The sequence below is a fragment of the Solea solea genome, chromosome 6 (genome assembly GCF_958295425.1).
Source record: "Solea solea chromosome 6, fSolSol10.1, whole genome shotgun sequence".
In the NCBI taxonomy this organism is placed as follows: domain Eukaryota; kingdom Metazoa; phylum Chordata; class Actinopteri; order Pleuronectiformes; family Soleidae; genus Solea; species Solea solea.
In genome coordinates this window covers 27,929,963-27,946,081 of record NC_081139.1, presented here as the reverse complement: position 1 = coordinate 27,946,081, position 16,119 = coordinate 27,929,963, and the positions used below count along the sequence as shown (strand labels likewise).

The 16,119-nt window shown below is 41.5% G+C and overlaps 1 protein-coding gene across 9 annotated transcripts in view; it reads left to right on the top strand.

Moving 5' to 3' along the window:
* Positions 1-16,119, top strand: part of slmapa (sarcolemma associated protein a) — a 33,528-nt gene that overhangs the window by 4,685 nt on the left and 12,724 nt on the right. For 2 of the 9 annotated variants that reach the window (XM_058632146.1, XM_058632147.1), the window contains exons 2-15: positions 2,869-3,016; positions 3,558-3,630; positions 5,304-5,340; positions 7,938-8,000; positions 9,664-9,759; positions 10,376-10,447; positions 10,574-10,714; positions 10,799-10,936; positions 11,161-11,329; positions 11,582-11,632; positions 12,887-13,027; positions 14,400-14,462; positions 15,142-15,201; positions 15,288-15,362. In XM_058632146.1, the coding sequence (XP_058488129.1) occupies positions 2,869-3,016; positions 3,558-3,630; positions 5,304-5,340; positions 7,938-8,000; positions 9,664-9,759; positions 10,376-10,447; positions 10,574-10,714; positions 10,799-10,936; positions 11,161-11,329; positions 11,582-11,632; positions 12,887-13,027; positions 14,400-14,462; positions 15,142-15,201; positions 15,288-15,362 (1,327 nt within the window). Of the gene's footprint in view, positions 1-2,868; positions 3,017-3,557; positions 3,631-4,591; positions 4,657-4,927; positions 5,069-5,303; positions 5,341-7,937; positions 8,001-9,663; positions 9,760-10,375; positions 10,448-10,573; positions 10,715-10,798; positions 10,937-11,160; positions 11,330-11,581; positions 11,633-12,886; positions 13,028-14,399; positions 14,463-15,141; positions 15,202-15,287; positions 15,363-16,119 lie in introns of those variants that run through there. The other 7 variants (XM_058632148.1, XM_058632149.1, XM_058632150.1 and 4 more) reach the window with 7 other exon arrangements.

Sequence of the window (16,119 nt, the reverse complement as noted above, 5' to 3'; positions counted from 1 at the left end):
TGGTGCTTTCCTCTTGATGAAATGAACCATAGATTGTATGAAATGAACACGGCAATACTCTGTGAATACTCTGTGAATACACAGACACCAGTTCTACTTTCTTCTGAAAATACCTTGACATTGTTGTGTCATCGACACTTGTTTACTTCCTCCTTGATTTTCACACACACACACACACACACACATTCAGTGGCGTCACTGTCATCTTGTCTGTCGTGCATCATCTTAGCGACAGCAGCTCAGCGCCTGAAGTATTTTTTTCCACTGAAACATTAACACCTGTGAACATCTTTTTTATTTTTTGTATTTGCATCTAGCGATGATTCTCTCAATGAATCGAGTGCTTGTTTGTCCGTTAAATACCAGAAAATGTTAAATGTTGATCAGTGTTTGTCAAACCTGGAAATGATGATGTTGATTTATTTGTTTTATGAAGCAAAGAAACCAGAAAAATGACAATATTCTCATTGAAGAAGCTGAAAAATCAGAGAGCTTGTTTTTAAATTATTGAAGAAAAAAACCCAAATTCAATGATCAAAATAGAAGGCATTTATTTTAGTAAGTGAGTGTTTAAGTGGCGACGTAAAACTGACATTCACTAATCAGAAAATAATCTTTAATTATGGTGCCCATGAATGTTCGAAATGTCTAAATTCTCTTGACGTTTGTCTTTCGAAGCTCAAGTAAACAAGTAAAACAAAAAAACAAAGGTGCGCCCTTTGTTTTTTTACCTGTTTTGGTTCATGATATGTGATAAAATTGAATTTATAATAAGATTCTCTTCAATATTCACTGTGATGGAGCCACGGCAGTGGAAGGATTTCCTCCGTGAATTCGTCAGAAAACATTGAGAAAGGCGACGTGTTTTTCACTTCTCACTGTTGGAAAAATCGGGTATGATGTTTACTGCAGTGTGTGTGTGTGTGTGTTGGTCACAGAGATGTTTTATGAACGTCTAAAGTGACATTTGTTACCTGGCTGTGAGACCTCCGGTGGTCGGCGGACAGAAGGGGGCAGTGGAGGCATTTAACATCTCAATGATTCTGAAGATGTTAAATTCAGCTTTATGCAGGACATCCAGAAATGGTGTTGTTCCTGGAACAGTGTGATGGGAACGTGCCTGGAGTCTCTCTTTTAGTTTGGTCAGTCGAGAACTCGGAGAAAAAATGCCTCAGGGAATTGAGCGACCGTCACTCATCGTTTATCGTCCTGACTCGACCGTTTCATTCATTTGCAAACACTTCCAGTCCTGTGGTGTGACCAACGCGTTGACATCCAACCCCACAAAGAAGTCTTTATCGTGGTTATTAACAACAAATTTCATGGCCGTCATTTACTCCGGGCCTTCAGGCTGTTGTCGTATGGATTTAGTTTTCTACTGTGAGAACTGCAGCTGAATCTCAACCAACAACCCTTATTTTCTCGTGAAACGTTTAAAACTCTTTGAGAAGGTTTTCTGATGTGAAATGAATTCACAGAGGAAATCCTTCGACTGCTGTGGCTCCATCACAGTGAATATTATTATAAATTAAATTTTATCACATCTGTCAGAGAACATGTCATGGACCAAAACAAAGTAAAAAAACAAAGGGGCGGAGATTCGAAAGACATGTGAAGACAAGACATTCTGACTGACATTCTGATAAGTGAATGTCAGTTCTACGTCTCCACTCTGTCACGATTTATAACTTACTAAAATAAATGCCTTTATTTTGATCATTGAATTTGGGTTATTTTTCTTAAATTTAAAAACAAGCTTTCTGATTTTTCAGCTTCTTAAATGTGAATATTTTCTAGTTTTTTTTCTCCATAAAACAAAGAAATCATTCAAAACTGAATGGTTTTAGTTTGTGGACAAAGACATTTGTCTTCATCATTTCCAGGTTTGACAAACACTGATCAACATTTTTACACATTTTCTGACGTTTTAATGGAGCGAAAAACAAACATAAGCCAAATCAATTATGAAAGTTTGCAGAGTCTGAGGCAGAAATATTTTCACCGTCAGCTGACTGATACTATCTGTTTATGAAAGTGTGTGTGTGTGTGTGTGTGTGAGAGAAACTGCTGACTGGCTCAGTGACTGGTGGCATGGACCGCTGTTGGAGACTGAAGGCAAATTAAAATCCCAACACAATAACATGGCATTCATTTAGATGACACCAATGAGAAGAGGAAGAGGAGGAGGAGGAGGAGGGTAAATGGCTGCAGTGTTTCCCTCAGAAATGTTCACTGTGGGTGAAAGTTGTGCAGGAATGTTGCTGTGAAACACTGAAAAGTGTCGCCAGGTCTGTTTGGCTCTTTTCCATCACACACTTCTGACTCGACTCAGTTTAGTTTAGTTTTCCATGTCCTCCTCAAGGTGGGCGGAGTCATCATAGCACGGCTGCATGAAACTGTGGTGACGTGGTGAGCCTGGTGCACCTCGGCTCGGTCTGGTGCAGCTCGGCCTGGTGGTTCTGGACTTGGTTGTCTGACATTTTTAGTTTGATGTTATTTAGTTACAGCCTGAGAATGTGTTGTCTTTGATGTGTCCTCACGAGATATAAAAACGTGTGAGTGTGTGTTGCTGGGTGAAAAGCTCTATAGTTAGGCCCCCCCTCCCTGACTTCAGGTTACCATGGGGACAGGAGGTGTGTGTGAGTGTCTGTGTCTGAGAGTGTGTGTGTGTGTGTGTGAGAGAGACACTGCGTGTTCCTAAAATGTTGAACTTGAGTGTCAGTCGTGTGTGTGTGTGTGTTGCGCCGCTCGGTCTGATCAACACGAGAATCATGTGTGTGCGTTAACTTTTTGTGTGTTAACTTGTCGTACGACAAACTGGCGTATAGAGTGTAACAGTGTCGTGTACACACTGTGTGTGTGTTTCAGTTCTACCTGCAGGACACAAAAAGCAGCAACGGAACCTTCATCAACAGCCAGAGGTTGAGTCGCGGCTCTGAGGAGAGTCCGCCCTGTGAGGTCCTCTCTGGAGACATCATCCAGTTTGGTGTTGACGTCACTGAGAACACACGCAAAGGTACGCACATGTGTGAGGGGGCGGGGAGTACGGTGGCCTGGAAGAGCAAACCCTTAACATAAAACACTGTTACAAATCCCCCAAAACTAAACCTGTGTCTGTGTGTGAGTGCGTGTGTGGTCAATTCTGTCAGTGAATTTCTTTGACAGTAAAACACAATATGTAACAAAAAAACATTGATTTCATTTTTAACAGGTGTTAAACAGTGAACGTTAATACAAAAGCGTGTCTCTCTTGGCTCTTATTTTGTGTGTGTGTGTGTGTGTGTGTGTGTGTGTGTGTGCACGTGTGTGTGGTCACTGGTTCACGTTCCCTTTCCGTCAGAATTGTGGTTTTTGTAAATTTGTCTCCAGCTTTTTAAAAAAAGAAATAATGCTTTTCCTCTCCAGGCTGAACATTGACAACATGTCCACATACTCATTCATTAAATGTTAAATAATGTAAAATAGACAGAACTTAGTAGATTATAATACAGCTCATTGATTTTATTTCGCTCATTATAAACACAAACAGGAAGTTAACTGTGTTGTTGTTTTTTCAGTCACTCATGGCTGCATCGTGTCAACCATCAAACTCTTCTTACCTGACGGAATGGAGGCACGGCGTCGAAGCGAGTAAGTCTTCTTCTTTGCACCAGGTTTTTTTTGTATGATTCTGACTGTGGGCGGGGCTTACGGAGCTGCCTGCTGATTGGCTACTGAGTTCTGGTGTGACAGCTCAACGGACAGAAAGTAGACACATGCTTGGAGTCGCTGTCCGTCCCTCTGACGTTTGTTCAATGTTAGACACAACGAGGAAAACGGCTGCTGCTGAAGCTGCTGCTGAAACAGCTGCTGAAGCAGAAGCTGCTGCTGCTGAAACAGCTGCTGAAGCAGAAGCTGCTGCCGCTGAAACAGCTGCTGAAGCAGAAGCTGCTGCTGCTGAAACAGCTGCTAAGGCAGAAGCTGCTGCTGAAGCAGAAGCTGCTGCTGCTTAAACAGCTGCTGAAGCAGAAGCTGCTGCTGCTTAAACAGCTGCTGAAGCAGAAGCTGCTGCTGCTTAAACAGCTGCTGAAGCAGAAGCTGCTGCTGCTGCTGAAACAGCTGCTGAAGCAGAAGCTGCTGCCGCTGAAACAGCTGCTGAAGCAGAAGCTGCTGCTGCTGAAACAGCTGCTGAAGCAGAAGCTGCTGCTGCTGCTCAAACAGCTGCTGAAGCAGAAGCTGCTGCTGCTCAAACAGCTGCTGAAGCAGAAGCTGCTGCTGCTCAAACAGCTGCTGAAGCAGAAGCTGCTGCTGCTGAAACAGCTGCTAAGGCAGAAGCTGCTGCTGAAACAGCTGCTGAAACCGTAGCTGAAGCTGAAGCTGCTGAAACAGCTGCTGAAGCTGGTGCTGGGAGCAGGGAGGGAGTGTTTGTCTCCTCACAGTCAGTGTCAGCAGGGGGCGGAGCTACAGGAGCTTACACAAGTTAGAAAGGCAGAAAATCAGCTCTTTAGCCTAAAGGAGGGGGCGGAGAAAGTAGTGGAGACGGGGATCGACTGCTAGGGCCTGAATAATCTGCTGGATTGAACAGAGGAAGTTTGAGTTTCTCCAGACACACACACACACACACACACACACACACAGAGAAGCTGAACTCTGAACTCTCTGTGGTGACAAATACAGGTAATGACCCACATCATGTGACCGAGAGACTCTGAGGAGACGTGCAGCGCTTTCTTTTCTGGAATCACTCAGCATTATTTCAAACACGGTCGGACATTTAAACGACAGACAAACGGACATGTAACTTGTTTTTATGGAAAGATTCTTCTGGACGAGAGCGTGTTCTCTGACAGTCTGGCTCCGCCCACAGTCTCACCTCTTGTTGGTTGGTAGTTACACATCGACAGAGTCGGCTTGTACTTTGCTCGTCCACACAAACAGGTTTATGTGAATACTGAGTGCTTCTGTCCACACGGAGACACGGTGTTGTTGTTTAAAATCTGAGAAAACGGCGTCCTCGCGTTTCCGTGGAGACGGAGAATATGCTGCTTTAGGAAAACGATGACGTCATATTCTCAGCTCTCTCTCTGCTGTCAGTCATTGTCTTTGTGTTTGAGTTTTACCTTTAACCGTCAGTGTGAAGACACGAGACATCACGAGGACACGTCCCGTCTTTAGAGATGTGACATCTCTAAAGACGGGACGTGTCCTCGTGTGTGTGGCATCATTCCTCATTTGTTGTTGTGGTTCCTCCACCTGTCTGTCCTCCTTCCTGCTGTTTCCATGGTGACTCAATGTTTTCTTCTTCTCTGTGGTTTTCCTTCCAGTGTCATCCAGACTCCGTTACCACTACCTGTAGACAAGGTAAGAACAAGTTTGTGTGTTGTTGTTGTTGTTGTTGTTGTTGTTGTTCTGTGACATGTGCTGTATGTGTATCTCAGATATCTCACACACACACACACTTAATTAATCAACATGAATGAAGTAGAACTCGAACTACAACTAAAGCTCTTGGACCAGTTTGTTCAAAAACCATTGGTGTGAAATTGAGTCTTACCAAGTTTGGTGCATGTACGTTAAACTCTGTTATTAGCCCCTCCCACTTTCAGACGTAGGTCTTCACCAGTTCTGATGCGGTCGCAGAAATCCTCCGCACCGTGTGTGCGCTCAGACTGTAATTAATGTACATAATCAATCAATGTGTCCATAAAATGTCATGGTGTTTTATGTTAAAAGGTCTCTGAGTTTGAATGATTTCTGGAGCAAAAAAACCAGAAAACATTCACACTTAAGAAACTGAAAATATCACTGGTTTTATTATTAATAAAAATAAAGAGTCGATATCCTTTCAGAATGAGATTTTGATCGTTTCGAGGTTATATCAAAGAAGACGCAATGTGTCTTCTTTTCTTTCACAAACATTCTTATTCTGCAGAAACACTGGAGTGTAGAACAAACAAACCAAAAAAAAATTACAGAAATTCCACTGGAATCAAATAAAAATCACAGCTGCTCTGTAAACCATAACAAATGCGACGATTCTGTCTGTAAACTACAGTACAAAATATTTTTGAACATTAAATAATTTAAGTCATCAATTGTCATCTACGCCAAGAGTTTATGTTTATTTTAATTGTTTTAATAATGTATCTATTAGCATGTAATCAGATATAAAACGTATCTGTTACTGTGGTTTGTTTATTTCATGTTTAAATTACAATGACACAAATGAGACGGACGTCACATGACGTCTGACTAGGGCTGAACGATATGGACAAAATTTCATATCTCGATATTCATGTCAGATATCTCGATATCCATATGATACGATATGACTACGGGTTCGGTGAAAACCAAATATTTTTCAGAAAAATAAAAACATCATAATACAAAAGACTATGGAAACTTTCCACATGGAAAGTGCAGTTTTATTGATGAGAACTCACTGTGAGACTGTGTACACGGGTACCATGTCTTTTGCAAAGTCTGACGTTATAGCGTCTGTAACGCCTTTATGTCCGGTGGACGTCGACTCATATGGTGTAACGCTACTGAACGCATCAGTAAACACACTTTGCTTGGGCTTCTTTTGGGATGACTGAGAAGTCCCCGGTGTTTCTCTCATTTTATTACACTCTTCGTGCAGCACGCGATGGTGTTGTTTCAGGTGGTGAAACATGTTTGTTGTGCTACCTTGCTTCGTCGCAATTTTTGCCAAGCACGACCTGCACAACACCTCGCTCTGGATGACATCATCCTTTTTAAATCGAAAATACGATGATTTATGTTTTGGCACAAAATCGCCACCGGCCGCATTATCTTCCGCGCTCATGTCACTTTCTTTCCCGCTGTGTATGTCGCGTGTGTGTGCGCGTCTCAGTGTCCGTCTCCATCCCGCCCTCCTATGTTTGTCATTGGTTGGCTTCAGCTGTCGATCCACAGCAAGCATGAAATAAGGTTTGTGGTTGGCTGGCCGCAGTGGTGCATTCAAGGGCAATCGTAAAAATGAAGTTTATTGTGCCAGAAATGTACATGTAGGGCGAGCGCGGGGGAAAATCTATATTGTTTATATCGTTGCTTTTGCGATATGAATATCTTGAATGTTCATATCTCGATATCGATACGATAACGATATATCGTTCAGCCCTACGTCTGACGTAACTTTCAGTGAATGAAGTTTAACTCTGAGCCGAACACGCGTCGTACACAATTCACTGCAAACGACACACTAACGTTTCATTTGCTACCAATTCAATGTGACGTTGGCTGAACATGAACGTGTGTGTGTGTGTGTGTGTGAGCGACAGGGAGAGGCTGTGATTACATTCAAAACCACTTCTCTGACATAATTAATCCAAAGACAGCAGAAGTCCCTGCACCTCCCAGGTCTCACACACACTGTGTCTGTGACGTCAGGTGGAAATGTACTGATGCTGGTTTTCATGTGATCAGGATCGTTTGTCCACGTCAGGATTTATTAAAGTGTGCTGGGATGCCTGAGCTGTGAGCGCCCCCTGCTGCTGCAACCAGCATAAGACAGATATGCTCGGATTAAGGCCACTATTGATTCCTGACACTTAATGAAACACTCAGTCTTTATCTCACTGTTAAACTGAAGTTTGGAAAGCACTCACTCTCCCACACCAAAGCCCACAGAGAAAATCAGTGATTTAAGCGAGCGGGGGCACAGGAGCTCTTGGTCTGCTGCTGCCTCGTGTGGCCAGTTTGTGTCACTAAAATAAATCCAAATCTAGGATTTTTAATGCCAAAGATGATAAAATCAGACATGTGAAGTTAATGATGGAGGCAGCAGTGGAATAACAACTCCTGTGTGTGATGTTAGAATCACTGATTTTCTCTATGGACTTTGGTGTGGGAGAGTGAGTGGTTACAAACTTTACTTTTACTTTTGAAGTGTTTTAAATACATGAAAAGCTGTATTTTTTGTGTGTGTGTTCCAGGTTGCAGCCAACACTCCCACCATGTATTCTCAGGAACTGTTCCAGCTCTCCCAGTATCTACAGGTAACACACTGACACCTACTGGTCTTCCTGTGGAACTGCATGACCTCTGACACCGACTCAAGTGTTTTTTTCTAAAGAAAATGAAACAAAGGCCGTTTCTCAATATCCATACTTGTGCATACTCGTGCGTACTTGCATACTCCCGTACTTGTGAAAACGTCATCAGTCTCAGTCCAAGTGCTGTTCCAATTCTCAAGTAAGCGAACAGCGAGGACGGTTCTCAAACCCGGAAGTGTTCTCACTCCGCCCATTTTTACCAAGTGTGCATCGGAGTTGACTTAAGCATACTTGGGATGGCCATGTATCCCAGAATGCGTTTCTGCGGAACATAGCAGCAAATAATACATTTCTTTGTCCTGGACAAAGTTTTAACATCATTTGAGGCGAGAAATTAGTCATTTAGAATTCAAACATGTGGTTTGTGTTTGAAGACATGACGTATTTATAGTTTGGCAGCGACATTTGTCGCGAGGTGATCAGCTCCGCCTCTGCAGACGCTCGGCTCTCACTGTGCCCGGCACAGAGCAGCGTTACCTCGGCCTGTCCTGATGAAATGATCCGCTGGCTCAGACGTCGCTGTCATTAGATGCTCGCTGTGATCCATAGATTTGTTGTTGACGTGTTATTTTGTTTTTAATGGAAACGTTTTGACCTGACAGTTTGAAAGTTTGTATATTATTATTGTTTTATTTATTTTAACTTTGAATGTTCGATTTATATTTAAGTCACACGGTCATTGTATCTGTATTTAAATATAATATGTAAATATATGTATGTATGTATATATGTATATGTGTATATACATATGTGTATATACACATATGTATATGTGTGTACATATATTTATATATGTGTATATACATATGTGTATATACACATATGTATATGTGTGTACATATATTTATATATATATACTACTCTACAATGCTGTATTATATCTATTTTCCACATTGTATTGTACATTTTAATTGAAATAAATTAATAAATAAAGTTAAATATTTAAAATGTGAAAATAATAACTATATATGCATTTATTAAAAGTCTTTCATATGTTCATTTATCAACACTGTGGTAATGAGGCTGCAGCACTTGGCACCAGCCACAATTCAAACAGCAGAACAATACATACATACTTGCTTACTTGAGTATTGAGAAACAGCCACATACTTGTTACTCCCGTACTTGGCAAGTATGTACTCCCAGCGTACTTCGCAAGTATATACTTCCCAAGTTATCAAGTACATACTTGCTTATTTGTGTATTGAGAAACGGCCAAAGTGAACGACTGGAAAGGGAGAGCTCTGGAGCACGTGTCAGTCATTTCCGTGACGTCATAGCTCCTCCCCCACATAGGCGGAGTCGTCACAGCACATCTGTGTGAAACTGTGGCGACACAAACACAAAGGAGTGACTTGTAAAGCAGTTGTTTTCAGTGACCGTGAATCATTAGAACCAGACTCCTGTTAAATATTCACTTTTAACACTTTAGAATCGTCTCTGTATTAATATAATAATTAAAAATATAATCATTTATTTCTTCATTTTGACCATGAGCACAAAGTGTGAAGGATGTGAATGAATGTTGTGTGTTTCTGAGTGAATAAATTCTGAGTGAATTTTTTTTTTTTAACAAATCTCCCTCTCTCTCCCCCCCACCCAACAGGAGGCCTTACACAGAGAGCAGATGTTGGAGCAGAAGTTAGCGACCCTGCAGCGTGTGTTGTCATCGACTCAGGAGGCCTCAGAGAGCAGCTGGCAGGTCTGCAGCACACAAACACCTGACCACGTCTATGTCTTAATTTTTATATAGATATATATATACATATGTGTGTATATGTGTGTGTGTGTATATATAGTATATATACATACACACATGTGTTTATATATATATATGTATATATATATATATATATACACACACATGTGTTTATATATATATATGTGTGTGTATATATATATATATACACACACACAAGCAGGCACGCGATTTAAGTCCATGTGGACCAGGAGGAAGGTGTGAGACTGTTCATATTCCACTGCAATATGAACAATGCAATTGAATATGTCATTATTATCATTTAAAGTGACCGGTAAAAATTCATTATGACGGGATTTTTATGACACTGTCAGTCAAAATGACAGACAACGAAAAAGTCTAGCGCAACCTCTGGTGTATACATATATGTGTGTGTATATGTATGTATGTATGTATATATATATATCTCTATATATTTATGTATCTGTATATATGTATGTGTGTGTGTGTATATATGTGTATATATATATATATACACATACACACATACATACATACATACATACATACATACATACATACATACATATGTGTATTTATATACACGTTTCCTCACCAGGCTCTGATTGACGAGGACCGTCTGCTGTCCAGACTGGAGGTGATGGGCAGTCAGCTGCAGGCGTACTCCAAGGTAACACACAAGATTATTTTAACAAAAATCTGAAAATAATTCTGGAAAAAATGATCCAATTAAATGACAAAACTGCACTCTAGTTTTAATCATGAATTAATAATCATGTGACCTCTGCTCCGACAGTCTCAGACAGAGGAGGGCATCCGTAAAGAGCTGCTGGCTCTTCAGGAGGACAAACACAACTACGAGACCACGGCCAAGGATTCTCTGAGGAGAGTCCTGCAGGAGAAGATCGAGGTGGTCAGGAAACTGTCAGAGGTGGAGGTGAGACACACACGCACATACCCTTGCAGTGTCCGCACTGACCACACACACACACACACGTCATGTTGTGTTTCCATTCCCCAGCGCTCGCTCAGTAACACGGAGGACGAGTGCACACACCTGAAGGAAATGTCTGAGCGCAGTCAGGAGGAGCTGAGGGAGCTCGCCAACAAGTACAACGCCGCGGTCAACGAGATCAAAGAGCTCACCGACAAAATCAAGGTACATTAAAAATCTGCGTCAATTTAAGTCCACGACGCTGCTCCTCTGCCCCCTCGTGTGGTCACTTTGTGTCACTGAGGTCAATCTGAACAAAGGATTTCAAACACTGAAGTGACAAAATAAGACATTTGAACTTAGTTCTCTCTCTGTTGTCTGTGTTCTCTCTGTTCTCTCTCTATTCTCTCTGTTCTCTCTCTGTTCCCTTCTTCCTCGTCGTGGTGCAGGCAGCAGAAGGTCGGCAGGAGGAGCTCACCCAGCGGGGGGCGACAGAGAAGCGAGAGTTAGAGCTGCGGATCGAGGAGATGGAGGAGAAGGAGCAGGTTCTCCAGGCTCGTATAGAAGCTCTGCAGGCTGACAACGACTTCACCAACGAACGACTCGCTGCCCTGCAGGGTACACACGCATGCACGCACACACACGCATGCACGCACACACACGCACAAATGCACACACACACTAACTTTAACAAGCTAACATAACTGCACTCTGTTCAGTCAATCACTTCTTATCTCTCCCTGGTAAACACAAGTTTCCATAGCAACCAGTGGGCGTGTCTGTAAACATGTGTGTAAACCAATCAGGGGGCTGTGCTGGGACTTCCTGTTGGTCAACGCTGCTTCTTTCTGCTGTTGTTGTTGTTTACAGTGCGGTTAGAACAGCTGCAGGAGAAAAGCATTAAAGAGAACAGCAGTTTGGGTGAGTCCTCGTGTCTCTGCTGCGGGACGCTCGTCTCCTCCGCTGTCTCTCTGTGTCTGTGCTGCGGGACGCTCGTCCCCTCCGCTGTTTCTCTGTGTCTCTGCTGTGGGACACTCGTCTCCTCCGCTGTCTCTCTGTGTCTCTGCTGCGGGACGCTCGTCTCATCTGCTGTCTCTCTGTGTCTCTGTCGATTGACAGTAATGATGCATGACAACTTTTCTGCATGACGTCCACATCACCGTGCTGCTGCTCTCTGTCTCGGTGTCTCTCTGTCTCGGTGTCTCTCTGTGTCTATTTCTGTCTCTGTGGACACAGTCTGGCACATTTTCTGTTTCATGTCCAGCCCTCGGGTCACCAACCAGATTTTAGGGGGATACGTGATCTGGGTTCAGGTCCAGTCTTGATCGATTTCACACTGTGACAGGGTGAAGTGTCACCATGACAACAGTCAGCTGATCTGCTCGTAGAAGGAAGTGAATTTGAGTTCTTGACCTTTGAGTGTGAATCCAGTGATCTCTGGATGATCTGAGAAAAAATATCTTATCATGATAAAACATACAGTCTTATGTGTGTGTGTGTGTGTGTGTGTGTGTGTGTGTGTATATATATATATATATTCTAAATTACATTGTAAATTACACTGTAATATACACTCTAAATTGCACATAACACTTGTACTTCACTGGCTGTAATCTAATTACTTTTAGTGTGTGTTTTCAGATTACAGTCACAGTTAATTCAGATTACTTTAGCAGGTGCAATCCGACCTTTTTTTGTTGACGTAATCACATTTTATTCAGTGGTTTTAATCGGATTATTTGAGATGATCTAATTTAGTTATTTTAGTGTACACAATCAGATTATTTCAGTGCTTTTAATCAGATTATGTGAGTCTATCTAATCCAATTATTGTCACGTACACAATCAATCAACAAATGATCTATTGTATTACGCGGTACTATAGTAGTATTCCATGGCTGTAATCATCTTAAATCTCCATCTCAGTTCCGTCAGATCAGGATCAGGCTGAGTGCCACTTTGACCCCCTGACCTTTAGGTGACATGATGAGTGTGTGAGCAGTGGGTGACGTCTTCTCTGGTGTTGGAAAACTGTCCACTGCTTTGATTTCTCTCGGTCTGAGGAAGCTTTTGGTCACTGATTTAAATTCTCTTGTGGTGACGGTGGGTGAAACAACTGTGACACACAACCATCTGAGCGTGTGTGTCTGTCAATCTGATCTGGTCACATGACAGATGTGGACATTGTCTCCCACGGACCAGTAGAGGAGGCCGTGGAGGACAAACAGAGCCAGAAGACACCTGAGAGCCACGAGGAGGACGAGGACGATGAGGACACAGACACTGACGATGGTGCAGTCGGTGAAGATGAAGATGGTAGTTAGTTTAAGTCATAAAGGGTGTGATGTTTTCCTAGTGTCAACGTTAAAGGGGTATTTCAGCTTTTTGTCAGTGTTTCTATGCGTTACTGATACATAGTCTGAACCTCTGAACCAGACGACGACGTTAGCTGTGATAGAGGACATGGCTGTCACAGACACAAACAAGTCACATGATCACGTCTTTATCTCACTGTGAGAAAGACTTTTCAACAGGAAACTGAAGTTTGTAAACCACTCACTCCCCCACTCCAAAGCCCATAGAGAAAATCAGTGATTTAAGCTCACAGGGACACAAGAGCCGCTGGTCTACTGCTGCCTCGTGTGGTCACTTTGTGTCACTAAAATAATCCCAAATCTAGGATTTTAAATTCCAAAGACAATAAGATCAGACATTTGAACTTCAGATCAGCAACTCCTGTGTGTGTGATGTTAAAATCACAGTTTTTTTTCTCTGTGGACTTTGGTGTGGGAGAGTGAGTGGTTTACAGACTGTTAGACAGTGTGAAAGCAGTAAACCTAATGTTTAAACGTCATAGACTTAAGATGGACGTGTTATACGTGAGTCTTTTGTCTTTTTCAACAGAAAACACAAGTTCAAACCTCATAGAGAAAATGTCTATTGTCTATCTAATGTCTTATTGGATGAGTTTGGCCTTTGAAATTTGGAGGAGGAGTTTGGCTCTTGTCTGTGGTGGAGATCTGACCTTGGAAGCATGTGTGGAGTTTTGAGACGTTCAGGGTTTTTCTTCATGACGATTGTGGAGTGGAGGTAGAGGAGGTTTATCTGTGGGGCTGCTGTCTCTGTCTGTCTGTCTGTCTGTGTTGCTCGGTGGTTCTCTGCTTTCATACTTCTGTCACTCTTCTTTCTCTTGCTCTTATATTCTCTACCTCTGATGTCTTCATGGAACAACAAACCTCATAGAGAAAATCAGTGATTTTAGGAGCTGCTGCTCCTCTGCTGCCTCGTGCGGTCACTCTGTCTAAAGTCTAAATTATGTATTTTAACAGCCAAAGTGACAAAATAAGACATTAGAACTTTGTGGTGGAGGCAGCAGTGGATCAACAACTCCTATATATGTGTGTGTGTGTGATGTTAAAATCACTGGTTTTCTTTCTGGGCTTTGGTGTGGGAGAGTGAGTGGTTTATTTAAAGTGACACAAACGTCACTTTAGATTTTGTCTGTGGAGTCTTTTTGTGAAGTGGTGGCTGAATGTGCAGGGCTGGTTCTGAGCAGCAGGGGGCGCTCACTGCACAGTCAGTGCTGACTGTGTGTGTGAGTCTTTAACAATGATGCATGGCTCTGACCACGTGTGGACTCTGCTCTGACGGTCGTCATAGTAACGTCAGTTCTCTGTGTCTCTGTCAGACAACTGTCACGTTAACAGCGGAGGAGACTCCACTAGAATCACACAGTTGATTGAGTGTCCGCGTGAGTACACACACACACGCACACACACACACACAGGAGGTCAAAGGTCATTTAGATTAAAGACACTGACTGTAAATATAAATAAAGATTATTGAGTTATTTTGTGACTTTTTGTCCATGTCATGTATTTTTGTTTTGGTGCACATAATCAGATTATTTCAGATTATTCTGGCTAATGTATACGTCAGTTGGTGTAATCCTATTGTTTTGGTGTATGTATTCAGATTACCTTGCTGGATGAAAACAGAATACCGAGGTTTTGCATTGATGTAATCAGATTAATTCAGTGCTCTTTATCAGATTATGTGAGTGTATGTAGTACAAATTATTTTAGTGTAGACACAATCAGATTATTATGTATAGCATGTTTGGACTGACTGGTATTGATTGATCAGTCATAGACAGACTGGTATTGATTGATCAGACATAGACAGACTGGTATTGATTGATCAGTCATAGACAGACTGGTATTGATTGATCAGACATAGACAGACTGGTATTGATTGATCAGTCATAGACAGACTGGTATTGATCAGTCATAGACTGCCTCGATGCTGGTAATTGCACTGAAATGTTTTGTGTTTTCAGATTGACTTTACGTCTCACGTCTCGTGAAAAGTTTTAAAAATCTGATTTTACCCCTAATGTTGCAAAGTTGTCTTTCTTTTTCTCTGTGCAGCAGTGAAACAGCTGAAGGAGAGCGTCAGTTCTTCAATCCACAAACTCACCAACTTTGGTGGTAAGAGCTAAATTAAAAATAAGAACACTGTGAAATCAGGAGATAAACGGCTGCATTGTCACTTTAATGTGTGTCTTTGTTTGTAGAAGTGTTGGACGCTCATCTACAGAACAACCAGACAGCAGAGGACGACATCCTGACCAGTCCTGACCCACTCAAAGGTAAAAAGAAAAACAAGAAAGAAGTCGGAATTCTGAGATTAAAGTTGGAATTCTGGGATTAAAGTCGGAATTCTGATATTTAAATCGGAAATCTGTGATTAAAGCCAGAATTCTGAGATTAAAGTCACAAAATTGGAATTCCAAAATTTAAATTGGAATTTTGGGATTAAAATCAAAATTCTGAGATTAAAGTCAGAAATCTGGGATTAAAGTCACAAAATTTAAATTGGAATTCTAGGATTAAAGTCAAAATTCTGAGATTAAAATCAGAAATCTGCGTTTAAAGTCAGAATTCTTAGATTAAAGTCATAAAATTGGAATTTTGACAGTTTGTCTTCCAAAGTTTTCAAAACAGACAGAAATATAATTATGTTAACAATAACTGAAATTTAAACACCACACACAAATACCAATTTAATCTTTTGTTATAAAAATGGACAAATCAAATGTGTAGAATATCTGTTGTGTGAGGAAACATATGTGGTATTTTATATATTATCACATCAGTGTATGCACAGTGTTTACCTCTGTGTTAGATGGTTCATTTACATATGTGTATATGAGACAAAATAGTGACAACAACATTTTCTTATTAATAATCAACACATTAATCAATTATTTTTTCTTTATTTTTAGCCATACAGGCTTTTTTTTCCTGTGAAGCTGTGGTCGCGAACAATAGACTTGCTGACCAGCAGAAATGTGACCTTTGACCTCTGTCAATGTACTGGAAACTGCTGCTGTTTCTATTCCACTG